The sequence below is a fragment of the Pantherophis guttatus genome, chromosome 1, assembly GCF_059756535.1.
Source record: "Pantherophis guttatus breed Tessera chromosome 1, ASM5975653v1, whole genome shotgun sequence".
Classification (NCBI taxonomy): domain Eukaryota; kingdom Metazoa; phylum Chordata; class Lepidosauria; order Squamata; family Colubridae; genus Pantherophis; species Pantherophis guttatus.
In genome coordinates, this window is record NC_142063.1 from 336674514 (window position 1) to 336696676 (window position 22163).

General features: G+C 44.1%; 1 protein-coding gene across 1 annotated transcript in view; it reads left to right on the forward strand.

Annotated features, from left to right (window-relative positions):
* Positions 1–2453: 2453 nt before the first annotated feature.
* CLUH (CLUH binding protein of NUMT mRNA) overlaps positions 2454–22163 on the forward strand; it is a 116819-nt gene continuing 97109 nt past the window's right edge. Inside the window, exon 1 of the mRNA XM_060693195.2 lies at positions 2454–2760. Within this exon, the coding sequence (XP_060549178.1) occupies positions 2664–2760 (97 nt within the window). The 5' untranslated portion in view covers positions 2454–2663. The remainder of the gene's footprint in view (positions 2761–22163) is intronic.

The following is a 22163-nucleotide window of genomic DNA, read 5'->3' on the forward strand; positions in this document are numbered from 1 at the left end:
GCTCCCACAGAGAAAGCTCTCCTCCTGGGGGCTGCCAGTCGACATTGTTTGACTGATGGCACCCCGAGGAGCCCCCTGTGGGAGCGTACTGGCCAGTGGGAGGCTCTCGGTGGCAGAAGGCGGTCTCGTAGATATCCCGGTCCTAAGCCATGGAGCGCTCTAAAGGTGGTCACCAACACCTTGAATCGCACCCAGAGGACCACCGGGAGCCAGTGCAGCTTGCCATGACGCTCCCATAATCACCCGCGCGACTGCATTCTGGACCAGTTGGAGCCTCTGGGTGCTCTTCAAGGGGAGCCCCATGTAGAGAGCATTACAGTAGTCCAGGCGGGAAGTGACGAGGGCATGAGTGACCGTGCACAAGGAGTCCCGATCCAGAAAGGGACGCAACTGGCGAATCAGGCGAACCTGATAGAAAGCCCCCCTGGCCACGGCCGTCACATGTTCTTATAAGGACAGCTGTGCATCCAGGAGGACACCCAAGTTGCGAGCACTCTCCGTGGGGGCCAACGACTCACCCGCAATAGTCAGAGATGGCACCAACTGACTATATCAGGACGCCGGGAGCCACAGCCACTCGGTCTTGGATGGGTTGAGCCTGAGCCTGTTTCTCCCCATCCAGATCCGCACAGCCTCCAGACACCGGGACATCACGTCAAGGGCATCATTGGAACAGAAGTTGCCTTCAGAAGTTGTAGGTGCTTCATCACTGGAGGCTTTTAAGAAGAGACTGTATAGCCACTTGTCTGAAATGGTGTAGTGTCGACTGCTTAAGCAGGGGGGTTGGGCTAGAAGACCTCCAAGGTCCCTTCCAGCTTTATTGTGATTGACTGAACTTTAAAACACGTGGATTTCAACTCTTCAGAATTCCTCAGTCAGTCAGTTGAAACCTATGTCTTAAAGCTACCAAAATTGAGAAACATTGATCTGGATGATCACACATTGCTACTGTCAGAAAGGAAGCAAATTTGGCTGAGCTAGTCTGGACTTGGAAACAAAGCAAGTTCATACTTGGATGGGGAACTAATTGGAAATCACAGAACTGTACACTAAGCTTAGAAACTGGAGGGGGAAACTCTGAAAGAGGGACATGACATACTGTTGCCAAGAAAATGATGTAAATTTGTCCAGAGCTCCTATCTTTATTGTTTTTATAAATAACTCAAGGCAGCCAACGTATTTTCTCACAACAACCCTGTGAGGTGGGTTGGGCTGAGAGTGAGTAACTGGCCCTTAGTCACCCAGCCCATTTTTCATGCCTAAAGTGGAACTAGAATTCCCAGTCTCCTCCTTTCTAATCACTATACCAAACTCAAGGAGATTAAATGAATGTCTTGCCACAATTAAGTGAATCACCGAAGTTATAAAATTAGTAACACGCTCAATAAGTGAATCTGGTTTCCCCATTAAGTTTGCTTCTTAGACGATCACAAAAGGTGATCACATGATCTTGGACACTGCAACCATCAGAAATACATGGATACATGCCAGTTGCCAAGCATTCTGAATCTTGATCCACGTGAGCATGGGGAACTGCAGCAATGGTTGTTAAGTGTGCAAAGCGGTCATAGCTCACTTTTTTCAATGCCTTGTAACTTCAAACGGTCACTACATGAGTGGTCGTAAGTTGAAAACTACCTGTATGCAGTATCTCATCCGGCCCTATCAAGAGGTGTGAACTTCAGCTCCTAGAATTCTCAGGGAACCCTATCCTCTACATCAGAGGGTCTCCAATCTTGGCAACTTTAAGCCTGAAGGACTTCAACTCCCAGAATTCCCCAGCCAGCAAACGGGTCACTACATGAGTGGTCGTAAATTGAAAACTATCTGTATCGCAGTTTCTCATCTGGCCCTATCAAGAGGTGTGAACTTCAGCTCCCAGAATTCTCGGGGAACCCTATCCTCTACATCAGAGGGTCTCCAACCTTGGCAACTTTAAGCCTGCAGGACTTCAACTCCCAGAATTCCCCAGCCAGCAAACGGGTCACTACATGAGTGGTCATAAGTTGAAACTATCACAGTTTCTCATCCGGCCCTGTCAAGAAGTGTGAACTTGAGCTCCCAGAATTCTCAGGGAACCCTATCTGCTACATGAGGAGTCTCCAATCTTGGCAACTTTAAGCCTGCAGGACTTCAACTCCCAGAATTCCCCAGCCAGCAAACGGGTCACTACATGAGTGGTCGTAAATTGAAAACTATCTGTATCGCAGTTTCTCATCCGGCCCTATCAAGAGATGTGAACTTCAGCTCCCAAAATTCTCAGGGATGCCTATCCTCTACATCAGGGGGGTCTCCAACCTTGGCAACTTTAAGCCTGCAGGACTTCAACTCCCAGAATTCCCCAGCCAGCTTTGCTCTACATCAGCTCTCTGCCCCTTTAAGGTACTGAGAGGCTTTCCCACGCCTCAAAAACGCAATGAATTTTGCCCCCGGCCGGCCGCCGTCGGGCTCGATGGGCGAGGCTTCCGTGACAGGCGGGGGTGAGAGGGCGGGGCCAGCGGCCGAGGGCGGCGTGTCAGGGGTCGGAGCGGCCGCCGAGGTGAAGTGTCGGACCACGTGGGGCTGCGACGGGCTCGACTGTCCTTCCAGCGGCAGCGCAGCAGGGCCGGGCGGCGGTAGAAGAGCGCGAGAGGCGGCGGCGGCGGCGGCGGCGGTGGCCGGCCATGGTCATTAAAGCGGACGAGATGACTCCTGCGGGAGGAGCGGCGGCGGAACAGCCCAGCCAGAGCGCCGGCAAGGACCCGCCGAGGGAACCCGCAGGTGGGCGAGAAGGCGGGCGGTGGTCGTCGGAGGATCCGGGGTGTTGATCCGAGGAGAGAGCCCCCTGTCCCGTTTCACCTTCCCTGCCTTCGGTCGGAGCGATCCCTCGGTTTGCTCCTGCGCCCGATCCTCACCCCGTCCCCCCCCCCCCAACTTGGCGAGGTAGCTATCCTGGAATAAACTCCCTCGGTGTGTAGTGTATGTGGGAGGGGGGTGTCCTGCGGGGGTCTTTTCTCCCACCCACCCGACACGGGCGATGCATTCCTGGGGAGTTTCTTAACCAGGTGGGAAATCACTCGCTTGCCGTCTTTTAAAGAGGGGAAGCCGTTGGGTTAGGATTTGAAACGTGGAGGTGGGATTGGGTGGGGGGGGGGTGAAGCAGGCAAAGGGGCCTCTCTTTGCTGCCCCCCTTTTCTCGAGCTCCCTTGCATTTGGGAAGGAAAAGGATTTCCTGGGGGGCTCAGCTTCGGGATCATCTTCTCTTGCTCTTCTTGGCTGACCCGGGGCCTGCATTTTCTCCCTGCCTTTTAACCTTGCACGAAGCCAACCCAAGGTTGCACTTTTCACGGTTAGAGAGAGAGAGAGAGCCTTTGACTTTTGTTGGGTAGGTAAGTAAAAGATTGCAGGGTTGATTGAGGCTTGGGCGGGCTGCGGGCTGCGCACCTAGATGGGGTGGGGAAGGGTTGGGAAAGAGTGAGATCTACTCCTGAGTAAGATCTCCTAGGTCTGGCTTTGGGGAAATGAGAGCAAGGGAAAGAAGCCTCGTCTTTGCTTTCTCTTCCCAACGTGAGATAATCCTCTCTCTTGATTCCTCTCTTTCCACCGTGCAAGTCAAGTTTATGGAGCTGTTTCAATCCTGATATGTTTTGCAGGGTGCAGGTGAAGCAATCATAGCCGCAATAACTTTAACCTAAAAAGAAAAAAAATTCAAGAGATTGTGCAAAGGGAACAATAGTTTGCTCTTATTGCGGCCAGCCTGACACCCCCCCACCCCCCCAATCCTCAAAGCACATTAACCCAGACTTCTAATGCAGCAGATTTACTGAGTTTTCCATTTTAGGCCATTTTACTCAGGTGTAAGCCTCCAAGAATATGCTCTCAAGGTTTAAACCCCTGGTGTAAGTTGGCTAGAGTGCAAGTGAAGGCTTAAGGGTATTTACATATTTGCATGACCAGAGGCTTTTGGAATAAGGTGGCCATAGCAAATAATAATAATGATGCCTGTGATTTTTATTTTTTATTTTGCAGGTAGGATACTGTTGCTTTGTTGTGTGTGCTTTCTCTGCGTTTTAAAGCGATAAATGAGCCTGCATGCTTTAAGAATATAGAATGGATTAATCTTGGGGCCTGGAGCTCCCCGTGTGATCAGTACTCTTTATTCTTCTGTCCTTCATATATGGAGGAAAGTGTGTGAAAAAGTAGGGTTTACCTGAACTGTACTACTCCTCTTTTACCTACATTATGAGTAGTTTTTGCGTGTTGCCCTTCTTGCATACGGGGATTTATTCTTGCATGATTTTTTTTCTGGGGATAAACCCACTTTTACTGGTTACTGTCAGACAGTAGTGTGGTGTGTATAACATATATGTACACTCCTCTGTATCCAGAAAGATGGTCTTGAAGGGTAGTAGTGACCTTTGTCCGGCTTCCATTCGCTTCCCCCACTCCTCGCATGGCTTCCAGGAGGCCGGTTCTGCTCTGTAAATGTTGTGACCCCTATGTAACCTTCTGGGATAAAGAGCTTTCCTAGGACTCTCGGCTTGCAAAGGCCTAGCCCTGCGGAAACGGCTAACCTGTGTTTAATGTCCTCCAGATGCATGGGATCTCACAAACCCTTGACCATGCTGGCTGGCCCTGAGGGCTTATGGGAGTTGAAGTCCAAAACATAGAGGCCTCTTGGTTACGCGCTTCTAATCTAGGTTTGCGATTTTAGCGCTACTCTCGGTGAAAGAGTATACAATTTCTTCCACAAAGAAAAGCTATCCAGGATTTCAGCTCTCCTTTCCTCAGAAAATGCTGATTTGAATGAATTTTAGGAGTTTCTGTCCTTTGAACACCTCCAGATGCAATTTGAGTCTGCTTTTGCAAGGCACAGGTTCCTCACTACAGAACTAGGCCTCTGTTATGCATTGTTCTTCATCCAATGTACAGATTTTGCAGGGGAATTCACAGTCTCCTTTCCCCCAAAATGCTTTATATATGTGTAGGCAGTGTCTTTAATCCAGCATTAGCATGGTAACATTTGTGGGGGTGCTAGGTGTCTCTTGATATTCCTTGTACTAGCCTTTCCCTACCTTTCCAGGTGAGCTGTGCCTACAACTCACTGTAGAATTCCTCACCAGGTAGTCTTCAACTTACGATCACAATTGAGGACAAAATTTCAGTTGCTAAGCAAGACAGTTTAAGTGAGTTGCACCCCATTTTACGATCTTTTTTCCCCCCCAGTCATTGAATGAATCAGGCGATCTTTAAGCAAAATTGGCTTCCCCCATTGACTTTGTTTGTCGGAAATAGGCTTGGAAGGTGATCACGTGACCATGAGGAAGCCACTTTTTCCAGTGTTGTAACTTCAGTCACTAAGCAAATGGTTGTAAATCAAGGATTACCTGTATATAATCTAAATGCATCTGGAGTGTATCAGTAAACAAAGGTTTACAACATTGGAGGAAGGCGACGTTATTTTGAAGGTGCTGTTTAGAAACTGTACGTTTGGTCTGCTGCTATCTGACATAATAGTGCATTCTTGTAACTTATGAGAAACCATAACAAGGGCATACCCCTTCAAACAGTAAGACTTTCTTATCAAATCTGCTTCTCTCTGGTTCCCCGCTGACACCCCCTTTCTTGATCTGAATATCTTTTTCTTCTTAAAGAGATTAGAAGATTCCAATCTGGACCAACTTCCTTTTGGATATGTCTTCATGCACGATTATCTTCACATGCTGTTCTAAACCACAATTTGCATAAGCATGGTTCATTTAATAAACCGTGGTTGGCAGGGTTCACACATACTATGTCATAAAGCGTGGATCACAAGCCCCAAGGGATGGGTTGCAAATCATGCTACTGAATGTCCCCAGAATACATTATAATTTAACACACTCAGCCTCTGGAGGGGGGTTATGTAGAATTTTCTCTCACCCTTTCATATCCAAACATTCTGCTCTCTAATCTACTCCTTTAAATACTTTCATCTTGATGTAAATGATTACTTCAAGAAAAAACTGATAGTTAGTCTTTGGGTGTGGTTTGCTATCAAAACCAAAGATCTACTAAGCATCCAATTTCCTGTAATGGCTAACCAGAATGGAAAATCGCAGAGAAAAATGTGAAAATAGAAAGTTTGTAGTATCTTGAGATAGACTGTCTTGGTATTTGGAGGTTCTGCTTGAATTGGTATCATGTATACTGCATGCTACTATGCAGCATATAAAAGATAGAACTAGATGTAACTATTGAGTGCTGGAAGACGATAAAGTAAAGCTTGATGTATTTGAGGAATGGGGTTTTTTGCATAGTCAGCTTACAAGTAGTGTTCAGTTTTTGTATTTGAAGGAATTCCTTGGCTCAGAATTCATTAAGACAGCAAATACGTAAAGGTAGTCCTCGACTTATGACCACAATTGAGCCCAAAATTTCTGTTACTAAGCAAGACATTTGTTAAGTGAGTTTTGCCCCACTTACAGTCTTCCATGTCATAATTGTTAAGTGAATTACTGCAGTTGTTAAGTTACTACATGATTGTTAAGTGAATCTGGCTTCCCCATTGACATTTGTCAGAAAATTGCAAAAGATGGTCATATAACCCCAGGACACTGCAACCACCATAAATGTGAACCAATTGCCAAGCATTTGAATTTTGATGGTCATAAGTATGAAAACCGGTTACTTTTTTCTGTGCCATTGTAACTTTGAACTGTCACTAAATGAATGGTTGCAAGTCAAGGACTACCTGTGTTGTGGTAAAACATCATTAAATACCAGTCTTGCAGTCAAGCAAAGTGACTTTATCTTGTTTGCCCCTTCTTGGTTCTTTCACTTGCTTTTGTAGCTCCTTTCCCCTCTATACCTCTATTGATTGGAGCAATGTTTCTCAAACTTTGCAATGTTAAGATGTGGGAACTTCAACTCCCAGAATCTCCCAGCAAGCATGCTGGCTGAGGAATTCTGGGAGATGAAGTCCACATATCTTAAACATTTTCCAAGGTTGAGAAGCGCTGGAATAGAGATTTGACTGGCACATAAAAATAAATATATATTTATATTTTGCTGAGAAATATGCTGAGAAATCGCAACCTAACCGTAGATTTCTGTTGACACATCATACTTGGAAGAGTTGAAATCTGGACGCTAACGATATTGAGTCGTAAAACATGATTTATTTGGTGACCCCCATTTCTACATTCACTGTAAGCTAAAACAGCTACATTATTTGCTTGATTAATGTAGTTCATTTGGTTATAGCTTCTTGTATTGTATATGACTCAATTCATTTGGTGCTTCCGCTCCCCAGGAACCAGGGTTATAACAAACCTTGGTGCAGCATGTATCATACTTAAGTCTTAATACCCAGACTGAGATAATGAGGAAATATTCTCCGTATTTGCATGCTTGAAATAACACTGCCTTTATGGGAAGGGAATAAGGGGAATTATACTATTCACCCACAGAAACAGAAACCATATTGTGTCTCTTCACAACCCCCATCTCACACATTCCCAAGTTTTTATATTATTATTATTATTATTATTATTATTATTATTAGTATTATTATTATTATTATTAGTATTATTATTATTATTATTATTATTATTATTATTATTATTATTATTGACATTACAAGGCACTTTAAACTGTGTAACTTTTGAGGAAGACGGGTCTCCTTAATCACCTTTGGCGATTTCAATCTACACTAAAATGGCCGGATCAGATGCAATGGGACTGCTTTGTTCATAAAAATGTATAACACATCCTTCCGGCTCTCACAAATCTCTCCTTCACAACTTACAAATTCTACAGAATATCTCTTTGGCTCTCTTTCACATTATTTGTGAAAGGTTTGTGGAGTGGGTTGGGGGCAGGAAAGAAAGGCCTGAAATTGGCACATATGTGTGTGCGTTAGATTAACTCCACATGTTGGGCAGAGGTGAACAGTTTCTGGATTAGTTTTTTCTTCTTGGCGTGTTTGTTATGCGGCGCATTAGTGTCTTAGGTTGCATTGTATAAGAGTGCATTCTTTCATGCCTGTAACACTGGAAAAGCAAGCTACCTCTTTGGTTCTCTGCTAAAATGGATTACAGCCCCCTTTGTAGATCTCTACAAATTCCGCCTTCCACACTGCTTTTTGCAAGGAGTTAATGCCAACTGACTCCCCTTTCTCTCAGCCAATCATTTATGATCCTGGGAAGTTTTGAAAGCAGGAGAAAGTGTTAAGAAGGCGAAGGCGTTGGCCTCTTCCTGCTGCCAAGACTTAATCGGGCACCCTCTTCCCCTCCCTTTTTTCCACAACAGGGCTGGGAAGGTGGATAGAAGAGCCAAACACTTACCTATTGGATGTTGGTTGCACTAAATTAATCCAGAGAAGGAGCAGTCAGTGCTAACGTTCACACGTTGCTCCATACCAGGGATCTCCAACCTTGGCAACTTTAAGCCTGGAGGACTTCAACTCTCTGTATTCCCCAGCCAGCAAAGCTTCTGGGGAGTTGAAGTCCACCAGGCTTAAAGTTGCCAAGGTTGGAAACCCCTGCGCCATACAATCGTATCATAACCTTAGTTTTGGCTTAGTCTAGTTTAATGAACTGAGTGGTGAAGTTTGTAAGTCATGGCTTAGCAATGATAGTAAATTGCAGGAGCCAAGAGTTTGCAGTTTCAGGAATACAGGTAGTCCTTGACTTACAAGCATTCATTTAGTGACCGTTCAAAATTACAACAGCACTGTAAAAAGTGACTTTTGACCATTTTTCACACTTAAGGACCGTTGCAGCATCCCCGTGGTCACGTGATAAAAATTCAGCCGCTTGACCGCTGGAATGTATTTATGACGGTTGCAGTGTCCCGGTGTCATTCGATCAACTTTTGTAACTTTCCCAGCCAGCTTCCAACAAGCAAAGGCACTCTGGTAAGCTAGATTCACTCAACGACCGCATGATTCGCTTAACAACTGTGGCAAAAAAAGGTGGTCGAGTGGAGCAAAACTCCCTTAACAATTGTTTTGCTTAGCGATGGAAATTTTGGGCTCGGTTGTGGTCGTTAAGTCAAGGACCACCTATGTCAGTGATGGCTAACCTTTTTGCCATCGTGTGCCGGGGTGTGTGTATCACGCGTGTGCATGTCCACACCCATAATTCTATGCGCCCTGCCTCCACGCATGCACGCACGACCCTCCCCCCCCGCTCCCCACACTCCTGGCATGGTAGGCCCATTTTTTGCTCTCCCCAGCCTCCAGAGCCTTTCTAGGAGTCTGGGGAGGGCGAAAACGGGCCTTCCCCACCACTCCCTGAGGTCCTCCGGAGGCAGGAAACAGCCTGTTCCCCTACTTCTGGTGGGCCCAGAAGGCCCGAAAACCAGCTGGCCGGCATGCTGGATCTGAGCTTGCGTGCCCACCGGTATGGCTATGTGTGCCACCTGTGGCACACGTGCCATAGGTTCGCCATCACGGACCTATGTTGTAAATCGAAGAACAAAATATGTTTTACCACAATGTACAGGTAGTCCTCGACGTACAACAACAACTGAGCCCAACGTTTTGGTTGTTCAGTGAAACATTTGTTAAGTGAGTTTTGCCCCATTTTACGACTTTTCTTGCCGCAGTTGTTAAGTGCAGTTGATCAGATAGTACCTTGCTTCCCCATTGACTTTGCTTGTCAGAAGGTTGCAAAGTCTGACCACATGACCTTGGGACACAGGACTGGTCATAAGTATCAACCGGTTGCCAAGCATCTGAATTTGGATCACGTGATCATGGGGATGCTACAAAGGTCGTAAGTGTGAAAAAATGGTCGTAAGTCACTTCTTTCAGGCCACAAGCAATCATATGATTGCATTTTGGGCCCTTGGCATCAGGCGTGCATTTATGACCATATGCTGCATCCCATAATTTTTGATGTTTTTTTTTTCCCACCAGTTCCAGAAACTTTCTGGCCTTTTACTTCTAATTTCTGGTAAAAAATGCCTTTGGGGAAGATGGACTCACTTCATGACCATAGTATTGAGTTAATGTGCACTGCAAAAAAAAAAAAAGACTACAAAAATCAGGTTGAACATGTGATGATCCACCAAATGGCCACTCGATTTATGGCTGTAATTCTGGGCTCAATTCTAGTTGTGATTCAAAGATAACATGCAGTTATCACACGCCTGGCTCACAAAAGAGAAGACAAGCAAAGGAGGTGAACTGATTGCTTGCCTTCAACATTAGATGAACTGCAGATTATACATTTTGGTTAAGAGAAGGTACATTCAACACCATGAAGGCTTTCTATTAAAGTTCTGAGTAGATCGCAAAAAGCTCAGACTGTTCAAATGTAATCATTCGATTCAGATCCACCCCAAGTTCTCACCTCTGTCCATCTTCCATATCACAGCACGTTTTACACATAATACTGTGATCTCCGTTTATCTTGGCTGTTTGTCCAACATACACCTGACTTGATTTAATGGTGTACTGAAAGTACATCAAGGGAAAACTCAATTTATTAGAAGTGAGATAGAGGTACTGACCGTGGTATTAAATTTTAATGGCGCAAACAGAAACAAATTCTGTCTGTTTTCACAGCCTCAATGTGTGTATATATATATGGGCAGTCCTCGATTTACAACAGTTCATTTAGTGCCCATTCAGTGACGACACTGAAAAAAGTGGCCATTTTTCAGACTTGCAGCATCCCCATAGTCACATGATCGAAATTCGGATGCTTGGCAACTGGTTCATATATATGACGGTTGCAGCGTCCCAGGGTCCTGTGATCACTTTTTTGCAACCTCCTGACAAGCAAAGTCAATGGGGAAGCTAGGTTACTAACTTAACAACTGCAATGATTAACTTATCAGCTGTGGCAAGAAAAATGGTAAAATGGGGCAAAGCTCACTTAACAAATGTCTCACATAGCAACATAAATGTTGGGCCCAACAGTCGTAAATCAAGGACTACCTGTATTAAGATCAGGAGTGAAATCCAGCAGGTTCTGACAGGTTCTGGAGAACCGGTAGCGGAAATTTTGAGCAGTTCAGAGAATTGGCAAATACCAAATACCACTTCTGGCTGATCCCAGAATGGGATGGGAATGGAGATTTTGCAATATTATTCCCCCAGGAGTGGGGAGGGAATGGGGATTTTCAGTATCCTTCCCCTGGAGTGGGGTGGGAATGGAGATTTTGCAGTATCCTGCCACACCCACCAAGCCACGCCCACAGAACCGGTAGTAAAAAAAAAAATTGGATTTCACCACTGATTAAGATGTTAGCGGTTTGGTGTTTTAATGGCAAAAGAATTGATAGTGTGTTCTACATACCTTTCAATATCTATTGCTTGATTAGTAAATATCACAGTAGTTACTACACAGAGCACTAATGTCATGGAAGTCAAGAAATTGCGGTGGTTTGATCTTTCATATGTCATAAATGAGAACAGTCAAAGGTGAGGGGTTTTACAGTCCAATCTTGCAGGAATAGCATTTTTAAACTTTGACTATGGGTGGCCCTCGACTTTACCACAGTTGGGACCAAAACTTTGTTTCTAAGCAAGGTGGCTGTTAAGTGAGCCGTGCCCAATTTTACAACCTTTCCGGCCACGGTTGTTAAGTGAATCATGAAGTTGTTAAAGCAAAATTTGTGAATTTGACATTGCGAATGCTCCAACACTGAAGTTTCTAAGAAGAGATTGGACCTTTCATTTGTCTGAAATGGTACAGGGTTTCCTATTGAGCAGCGGGCTGGACTAGAAGACCTCCAAGGTCCCTTTCAACTCTGTCATTCCGTTCTATTCTAAATCCAGCTTCTCCCATTGGCTTTGCTTATTGGAAGCAGGCTGGGAAGATCACAAATTTATTTATTGTTTTATTTATTGGTTCGATTTATATGTCGCCCTTCTCCAGAGATTCAGGGTGGCTTACAATGCGTTAAGCAATAGCCTTCATACTTTTGTATATACCTGCTTAGTAGGGCTTTCGCCTCTCCCCCCCCCCAGCGGTGTTCTTTTTTTTAATACAAAATCAGCTTATTGCCCCCACAATCCGGGTGCTCATTTTACCTACCTCGAAAGGATGGAAGGCTGAGTCAGCCTTGAGCCTGGTGAGATTTGAACTTGCAGTAATTGCAGGCAGCTGGTGTTATTTAACAGCACTTTAGTCTGCTGCGCCACCAAGGCTCTTATGGCAATAAGGTGACTCTAGGAATCAATACAAGGACTGCTGCAAGTCAATTTTTCAGCGCTGCTATAACCTTGAACTGTTCCTAAATGAGTGATTGTAAGTCAAGGACTAATGTATCTTGGTTTAGTGTAATGACACGGAATGTAGAATGCTTTTTAATCCAGGATGTCCTTTAAACCCACATTCAATAAAACATTATTATCATAAATTTGCTTAGCACACTTTGGAAAACCAAGTCTTCATGTAAATTTGAGCGTATCTTCTACTCTATACAATGCAAGATACCAGTGTTATAAATAATACCAGATTATTAGGGTTAAAGTATAGGATGAAGGCAGTCTTTTAAGTTAATGACCTGGTTAAGACATATAAGTTTATCTTCCATTTCAACAATCTCTTTTCTATTGGATCAGGATATTAACGTGTGCAAGAGCATGCGAACTGAATGTATCTTAATTCAGAAGAAAACGAACAGAGAAAAATGGGGAGGGGATATGTATGTATGGGGGGGTGTCCTATTATCTGATTATTTGTAAACAGCTGGCTTTAACAAGGATTGCAAGTCCTAACAGCTACTTGGAAATAATCTTTTTATTTAAAACACTGACCTTTATATGACATTTCTTCTCCCCCCCCCCCAAAAAAAAAGCTAATCTGCCCACATTTTACCTCCTTCCACCTATGGAATATAATTCTCTGTCCATTTGACAATTCCTTTCCTTAAACAAATCTCTGTTCTCACTGACTTTTGAAACATAACTACAGACTACGACCACAGTTGGAACAAGCATTTCCATGGCTAAGCAAGGGGGTTAAAGAGAAAAGGCAATAATAATAATAATAATAATAATAATAATAATAATAATAATAATAATAATTATTATTATTATTATTATTATTATTATTATTATTATTATTATTATTATTTTATTTCTATACCGCCCTTCTCCTGAAGGACTCAGGGCGGTGTACAGCCAATTTAAAAACACAAGACACAACAATAATTAAAAATTAAAATAATTAAATAGATTTGGCCGATTTAAAACCCCAAAAATTAAAATACCCCAATTTAAAATTATTATATTGACAGCCCTGCCTGACGGAACAATAGGGTCTTCAGTGCGCAGCGGAACACCCGGAGGTTGGAGATCTTACGTATTTCCGGGGGCAGTTCATTCCACAGGGTTGGGGCTCCCACAGAGAAGGCCCTCCCCCTGGGTGTCACCAGCCGACATAACTTGGCTGATGGCACCCTGAGGAGACCCTCTCTGTGGGAACGGACTGGTCGGTGGGAGGCTATTGGTGGCAGAAGACGGTCTCGAAGGTATCCGGGTCCTGTGCCATGGAGCGCTTTAAAGGTGGTAACCAACACCTTGAATCGCACCCGGAAGACCACTGGGAGCCAGTGCAGCTCGCGCAGGAGGGGTGTCACGCGGGCACAACGAGGTGCTAACCCCTGTTCTTGTACAATCTGCCAGTGGGCATGGCTAAAACGAGTCGCGAATGATCGGAACAAAAACTCAGCGAAGGGACCCACGTAGTCTTTTTATCTCTGCAAAACCACCTGCTAGTGACTGCCAAGATAGGTTCAGATTACTGTTGCTGATGGGTTTTAGAGGGATTTGGGTCTTATCAGTCTGAGCAACATCAGTTCTTCACGCCAGCACAGCTTATCCATTAAAGAGCCCCCGGCTGGCCTCTCAGATCAGCCTAAAGCTGAGCCACACGAATCCTGGACGAGATCTAAAAAAAGTTAAGCAGGGTCAGACCTGGTTAATACTGGGATGGGAGACCACCAGGAAATTCCACTGCTGTAGCTTAGATTGGAAAGCCGTAAAAATATCATGTAAAGAAGGCCGTTGGCTAAGTACCGTATTTTTTTGCACTATAAGACGCTCTAGACTATAAGACGCTCCAGACTATAAGACACACCTAATTTTTGGGGAGGAAAACAAGACAAAAAAATCTGTCTCTGCCTCCCAGCAATTTGCCTCCTTGCAGCAAACAACAAACAGCTGGTCAGCTTCAGCACAGCCTGATTTAGCACAAGCAACTGATTGGCGGTTGGATTGGCCTCTCAAAATATCGCCGATCAGCTGTTCCAGGCTGCAGGGATCGCTTCCACGCGCCCCATTTTTGGCCCATTCCAGGTGGAGATCGCCATCCCCTGGAACAGGCCGAAAATGGGACGTGTGGAGGCCAAAAACAGGATGCGCAGAGGCCAAAAATGAGGGACATGGAGGTGATGATAGGCGGCAGCAGCGATGGGCAGCATCGATCCCTGCAGCTTGGAACAGACTGAAAACGGGGTGCACAGAGGCCGAAAACAGGGGGCGTGGTGGCAATGGGTGGTGATGATCCCCGCAGCCTGGAACAGCTGATTAGCGGTATTCCGGGAGGCCAACCCAACTGCCAATCACCTGCTCGTGCTAAATCAGGCTGTGCTGAAGCTGACCAGGCAGTTTGCTGCAAGGAGGCAAATTGCTGGGAGGCAGAAGTCAAAGGGTGGAGGCCAGCAGGTGGGCAGGGCTTTGGCAACATTCACTCTATAAGATGCACAGACATTTCCACCCACTTTTTTTGGGGGGGGGGAAGTGTGTCTTATAATGCAGAAAATATGGTACTTGAGTACCGTCAGCAAGAAAACAATGTGAATGTGACCATGAATCCAAACAGACATAAGTAGGCAGGCCTTTGTAAAACTGTATTTTATCAAATGAATTTAGTATTTTCCATTTGATCTGCCGGAGTAATTTGCCTGTGACAACTTGCAAATGCTGAATGTGATTCAGTATAAGGCAGTTTTTAAGCTAGGGGAGATCATGTCCTTTAGCAACTGTTCAAAATTTCAGTGGACCCTGAAAAAGGGACTTATGGCCTGAATTTGAAGTTCCATTCCCGTGCCCCAGTTATATAACTAAATTTTGGGTACTTGATTATCAGCCTGAATTTACGATAATTTGCAATGTACCCACAGTCATGGCAATTTACAACTTTTTTCCGGAAACCAGCATTTACTTCTGGTTTCAAAAAAAAAGCATACTATAGTGAATAATGGGTTCACTTAACAACCATGGCGTTTGCTTAAGGACCACTGTATTTGCTTTATGACCACTGTGTCCACTTGCCAACTGCTGCAAAAAAGATCATAAAATCAGGGGTGACGGCCCACCTTACAACCATCATGACTTTTGACCAAAATTACAGGTTTAATTATGGTCATAAGTCTACCTATAAATAACTACATATTGTAATTTATCCAGGACTATTGAAGAACTAACAGTTGTGTGAAATGTTAAAGCCTGTTTAGTTTAAACCTTGGATTGGGGGATTGTTTTCGTTTTATCCTGATGTACCAACCCAACCCATCTGGTCAGTTATATGCAGGGTGGATAAAAATCAATGATTTTTTTAAAAAAAAAATTTAAAAAATCAGATTTTTTTTTTATTTAAATCGGATTTTTTTGATTTTTATTGAATTTATTTTAATAAAAAAATTTGGGGTAAAAATCGTAAGATAGTTTTCTATTTAAGATACATAAATAATTTAGTTTATTCAGCATGAAATGGAGCTTAGTTATGCAGCATGAGGCTGTATATTCTGCAACACTGGGACTATCGGTGAGTCAACACTGGGTCAAAGGAGTAGCAGAGATGACAGCTGCTCTTTAAAAATTATGATTTAAATCGAGTTGATTTAAATCAAGTCTTTTTACTAGTGATTTAAATCAACTCGATTTAAATCAAATCCACCCTGGTTATATGAATCAGTGCTTTGTGATCATTGCAGAAAATCCCATCAGTTTGGCAAGCAAGGTGAGAATGCTGTGTGAACACAGCAGTTCTTGCCTGGGTTCCTAGCTTGGCCCATGAATGAATCCTATTTGTGAACTCACCAGTTGTGACTTCTTCAGGAAACCTGACTAAGCAAACCATGATTTAGCAAACAATGGAAGCCCAGTCATTGCCACATAGCAGTTTAAACTTAATCTTAAAAGAGCTTAGCATGTTGTATGAATCAGTGGTGAAATCTAAAATTTGTTACTACCGGTTCTGTGGGCGTGGCTTGGTGGGGGGGGTAATGTGACTGGGTGGGCGTGGCCAATTTTTAAAAAAACTTTTAAAACCATTTTTTCTACAACCCCTTCGGCGAAGGCTTTTTTTAAAAAAGCCTCTGCCGATCAGGCAACTCAGCTTGGATCATCAGAGGCATTTAAAAGAAAAAAAGCCTCTGCCAATCAGGCAACTCAGCTTGGATCATCAGAGGCATTTAAAAGAAAAAAAGCCTCTGCCAATCAGGCAACTCAGCTGGGATCCTCAAAGGCTTTTAAAAGCATTTTTTCTACCACCTCTTCAGAGGTGGTAGAAAAAATGCTTTTAAAAGCCTTTGAGGATCCCAGCTGAGCCGCACGATCATCAGAGGCTTATTTTTTTTACCTTTAAAAGCATTTTTTTGGCCAAAAAGGTTGTAGAAAAAAATGCTTTTAAAAGTAAAAAAAAAAAAAGCCTCTGATGATTGTGCGGCTCAGCTGGGTATGGCGGGGACAGGGATTTTTGCTACGGGTTCTCCGAACCACCCGCCTCCATCGCTACCGGATCAGGCGATCCGGTCCGAACTGGGAACATTTCACCCCTGGTATGAATGAATTTGCTAGGACCCAAAAGTGCTTTTTTTCAAGAGGCAACTGGACTTTCTGGTTTTTCTTTGAAGATGTTTTGCTTCTCATCCAAGAAGCTTCTTCAGCTCTGACTGGATAATGGGAAATGGAAGGATTTATATTCCTTGCAGACAGTTGGTCATTTGCATTCTTTTTGTGGGTAGTTGAAGCACTTGGACCCTCAACGGGACCGCCTTCTGCCACCAATAGCCTCCCACCGGCCGGTTCGCTCCCACAGAGAGGGCTCCTCAGGGTGCCGTCGGCCAGACAATGCCGGCTGGCAACCCCCAGGAGGAGAGCCTTCTCTGTGGTGGCACCTACCCTATGGAACAATCTACCCCCAGAGATACGAGTGATCTCCGACCTCCGGACTTTTCGTCGGGCCCTAAAAACTTATTTTTTTCAGTTAGCCGGTCTGTCTTGATTTTAGGGTTAGTTTTAAAATTTTAATATTGATTTTAAATTGACAAGTTTTAAATTACGGGCCAAATTTATAAATTATTTTAACTCTATTTTTAACTGTAATGTATAGATGTTTTTATTTTGGCTGTTCACCGCCCTGAGTCCGAAAGGAGAAGGGCGATATAGAAATTTGAATAATAAATAAATAAATAAATAAATAAACTATTCTCAAAAAGATGCAAATGACCAGGTGTCTGCAAGGAATATAAATCCTTCCATTCCCCATTATACAGTCAGAGCTGAAGAAGCTTCTTGGATGAGAAGCGAAACGTCTTCAAAAGAAAAAGACAAGAAAGTCCATTTGCCTCTTGAAAAAAGCACTTTTGGGACAATCCTGACCTGGATGACTGGGAATCTCTACAGAATTTGCTAGGACTTTACCTGGTCTGACACTCTCCAAGTACAGCTTACCTCATAGTAATCCTGGGTACCAGTAATCTTCGACTTACAGCCATTTGTTTAATGACCATTCAAAGTTCCAACGGCACTGAAAAAGTGACTTACGACTGTTTTTCACGCTTACAACCATTGCAGCATCGCCATAGTCACGTGATCAAAATTCAGATGCTTAGCAACTGATATATATATTTATGACGGTTGCAGTGTCCCGACCTTTTGCGAGGTGCTGACAAGCCAAGTCAATGGGGAAGCCAATTTCACTTTACAGCTGTGTTCCTGACTTAACAACTGCAGTGATTCACTTAACAATCCTTCAATCTTGGTTTCACATTATAACAGCTGCGGAACTAAAAGACTTGGTTCGCTCCATGGGAAGACGTTGTAAGGCCGTCATTCATGCTAAAGGTTACCCAACTAAGTATTAACGGACATGGTGATCATTTTTGCATCTCTCATTTTTTCTATAGTGATAATTTTTGTATATCTCATTTTTTCTACGTGTTTCACTTTTCTTCTTTATACTGTAACTGCTATTCTAATAGCAAATCCTTCATAAAAGTTATTGCATGACATTCTTGATTAAATTATATTTTCATTGATATATAATTTTATGGTACTACTCCCCAAAAAAGTGATGTTATTAGCTAGCTTTAGAAAATACACTTTTTCTAAAAGGTTTCCACAATTTTGGCCATTACTGTAGAGATCGACATGGGTATTCATTTGCAAAAAAGAAGTGCAATTTGCTTGGAACCGTGTTTTCCCGAAAATAAGACCCTGCCTTACATTTTTTTGAACCCTGAAATAAGCGCTTGGCCTTGCCATGCGCTCAAAAGCCCAATTGGGCTTATTATCAGGGGATGTCTTATTTTGGGGGAAACGGTATATTTTTCTTGAGAAGAGGCAGGAAACCCCCTTAAGACTTCAACAGATGTGGATGTAAATTAACCCAGAGACCAAGGGACAGTTGAGATGTTCAGCCTCCTTTCCTTATCTGATTGTGCACACAGTTGGGGAAGAAAATCTTTGTCTATTCCAGGAATGGTAATCCTAACACCAAGGAGTCTAGCAGATGTTTTGAAAAATAACCTCCAGTACTTCGAACAGATTGGGAAATTGTTGTAATAAATTGTCACAACATTGCTGGGATTAGGGAAGAGAGAAGCATTGTGGATTGCAAGTGGTGAACAGGAGAGAATAATACAGGTAGTCCTCAGCTTACAATGGTCCATTTAGTGACTGTTCAAAGTTACAACAGAAGTGAAAAAAAAGTGACATGACCGTTTTTCACACTTACAACCTTTGTAGCATCGTCGTGATCAAGTTGATCAAAATTCAGATGTTTGGCAACTGACTCATTCATACTTAGGACCGCAATGGTAATCCAGGCCTTGGCGAGCACAAATCAGTGCGTTAAGGCTGGGTTCAAACGCCAATCTGTTCTGCAAAGGCAGCCCTTGGGTCCAAGGGGGGCAGGCAATGCAGTTGATGGGGGAACTGCAATACATGTGTATTTGGCATTGGGTAAAGCGGGCAGGGAGGGGGAGAAGGTTTTCTGAAGTTTGGTGGGTATATGTTGTAGGAAGAAATATCCTTCTGGGTTCTGCTCCAAGTGGGGAAAAAGACACTGGAAACATGGAGACTGCTTGGAAAGATGGTTTAATGGTGGACAGGATCACATGGCTTGAGTTCCTGAACAGAAAAAAGAGGCGAGATACAGCGAGTCCCAAGGTTTTATGCTTTCTCTGGCTTTGAACTACCTGGGGCCCAGAAAGAGTATCCTGATTGGTTGTCAGACTCCCAGGGGGTGGGGGTCTTAGCTAGCCTTGCTGGCTGATGTAATCTTCCCAGGTGCCATGTGGTGAGTTTCTGTCCTAGATGGGTCCCATTGTGTTATTTTATTTATTTATTTATTTAATTTGATTTATATGCCGCCCTTCTCCGGAGACTCAGGGCAGCTTACAATGCGTTAAGCAATAGCCTTCATACTTTTGTATATTTTTACAAAGTCAGTTTATTGCCCCCACAAACTGGGTTAGTTTCTGTGGCTATTGTGTTGCAGATTATGGCCCATTAACAAAGGTATGTGGGGGGGAGGCAGGAAGCTGCTTGTCTTTTAAAACATGTTTCTCCATTTCTCATCCAGGGAAATATAGTATTCTGCCTTTTTAATATTTCCTAAAATATTTCATTCTTCCAGGAAAGGAGTGGGTGCTAACTTCCTACAATGTCTATGGAGATTCTCAATCATCCAGGTCATGGTTGTCCCAAAGGTGTTTTTTTCAAAAGGCAACTGGACTAGGCGGCTCCCTAGGTGGCTCAGGGGCCAAGATCAAGATGTTGATCAGAAAGGTCAGCAGTCAGAAAGGTCAGCAGTTCAAATCCCTAGTATAGGTCTCCTGTGTGAGCAGGGGGTTGGACTAGATGACCTCCAAGGTCCCTTCCGACTCTGTTGCTGTTACTTTCTGGATTTTCTTAGAAGACGTTTCGCTTCTCATCCAAGAAGCTTCTTCAGCTCTGACTGGAATATAAATATAAATGGAATATAAATCCTTCCGTTCCCCGCCATCCAGTCAAGAGCTGAGGAAGCTTCTTGGATGAGAAGCGAAACGTCTTCAAAAGAAAAAGACAAAAAACAAAGTCCAATTGCCTCTTATAAAAAAAGCACCTTTGGGTCCTAGCAAATTCATTCCTACAACATGCTAAGCTTGTTTAAGATTTAAGTTTAAACTGCTGCGTGGCAAAGACTGGGCTTCCATGGTTTGCTAAATCATGGTTTGCTTAGTCAGGTTTCCTGAATAAGCCAGAACTGGGTAGGTAATACCTTGCCTGCTTTCAGAGGGAAAAGGGTGGGTGGGGGGGGGGGGATCGCACGTTCAGACTGGCCCTGTGTGCAAATTGCAACGGCCCGACCTCTCTGGCTGGTTTCTCCTCCTCCTCCTCCTCTTTTCCCCCCTCCCCTCCCGTCTCCTTTCCACCACCTCCTCCCTTCAAGGTCACCTTCACCGGGGTGCAAGTCCTGTGCAGCCAATCAGGACGGAGTGGGCGGGCTCAATTAAGATCGCAGGGTTCCTTTTAGGAAGGTGTCCTTTTGTATATGTACCTTTTAGTGGGGGGGGGAGGAAGGAAGGATCCCCAACCCCGACCCGTCTCATCGTTCAAATAGATGTAATTCTCTTTCCCGCCCCCCCCCCGTCCCCGACGCATGTCGTAAAAACTGCCCCCCCCTCCCGGGATTGGGAAGTGGGAGCGCGTGCGGGGGAATCCCGATGCCCTTGGGCGCGCGCCCGGTCTGGAGCAGGGAGGGGGGGTGGGTGGGCGGAGCAGGAATGCCTCCTTTGCTCCTCCCTCCCTTCCCCGCGCACGTGGCCGCTTCTCTGTCAGGGAATATTCCACCCTTGGCAACAGTGGCTCCGCCCCCCCCTCGCGTTGCCCGGAGAGACATTTAAAGCGACAGGACCTATTTTATTTTATTTTATTTTATTTATTTCATTTCATTTCATTTCATTAGTTTATTTTATTTATTTTATTTTATTTTATTTTATTTCTTCTTCTTTTTCTTCCTGCATTATGTGGGGCGTCCAAGTCACAGCAACAGTCGGCAAAGGATGCACCTCTTGCGTTCTGGTTAGTTTACGGGCATGGGGTAACTGCCACGAAACCATGAGGCGTTATGGAGCTTACGAAGATGCCTCTCTCAACTTGCTTGTTGCACGCTGTCGGTCCTTGACTTGCAACGGTTCGTTTAGTGACCGTTCAAGAGCACTTGGGGGAAAAAGGGACTTCTTATGACCGTTTTTCACACTTGCCACTGTTGCGGCATCCCCGTGGTTCACTTCACGTGATCAGAATTCGGACGCTTGGCAACGGACTCGTATTTATGACGGTTGCGGTGTCCCTCGATCATGTGATCCCCTTTTGGTGACCTTCTGACAGGCAAAAGTCAAGGGGAAAACCAGATTCGCATTACTAACTTAACGACTGTGGCCGGACAGGGCATAAAATGGGGCAAAACTCACTTAACAAATCGTCTTACTAACTTAACTGTGGCCAGACAGGTCGTAAAATGGGGCAAAACTCACTTAACAAACCGTCTTACTAACTTAACTGTGGCCAGACAAGGTTGTAAAATGGGGCAAAACTCACTTAACAAATGTCTTGCTTAGCAATGGACATATTGGGGTCCATTGTGGTGACAAGTCGAGGACTTGCCTGCATTATGAAGCAATTGATTAATGATCACTTTGATAAAGAGTGTTGTGATAAAATGAAAGGGGATTTTAGATGTATTTATGTATGCCACCTTCAGTTAGGGAAGGCAATTCTTTTTAATTTAAACAAAAACCAAAAAAAAATGAGGTGTGAACTGTCATGCTGCAGAACCAGGCCACCACCTTATTTTATATTTCCAAGAATGTACAAATATAACAAAGTGAACAAGATGCTCTTCTCCTCTCCACACACTGCTGCTTGAAACATAAATCTGATTTATGACTCCAAGGACTCCAAGGGTTGT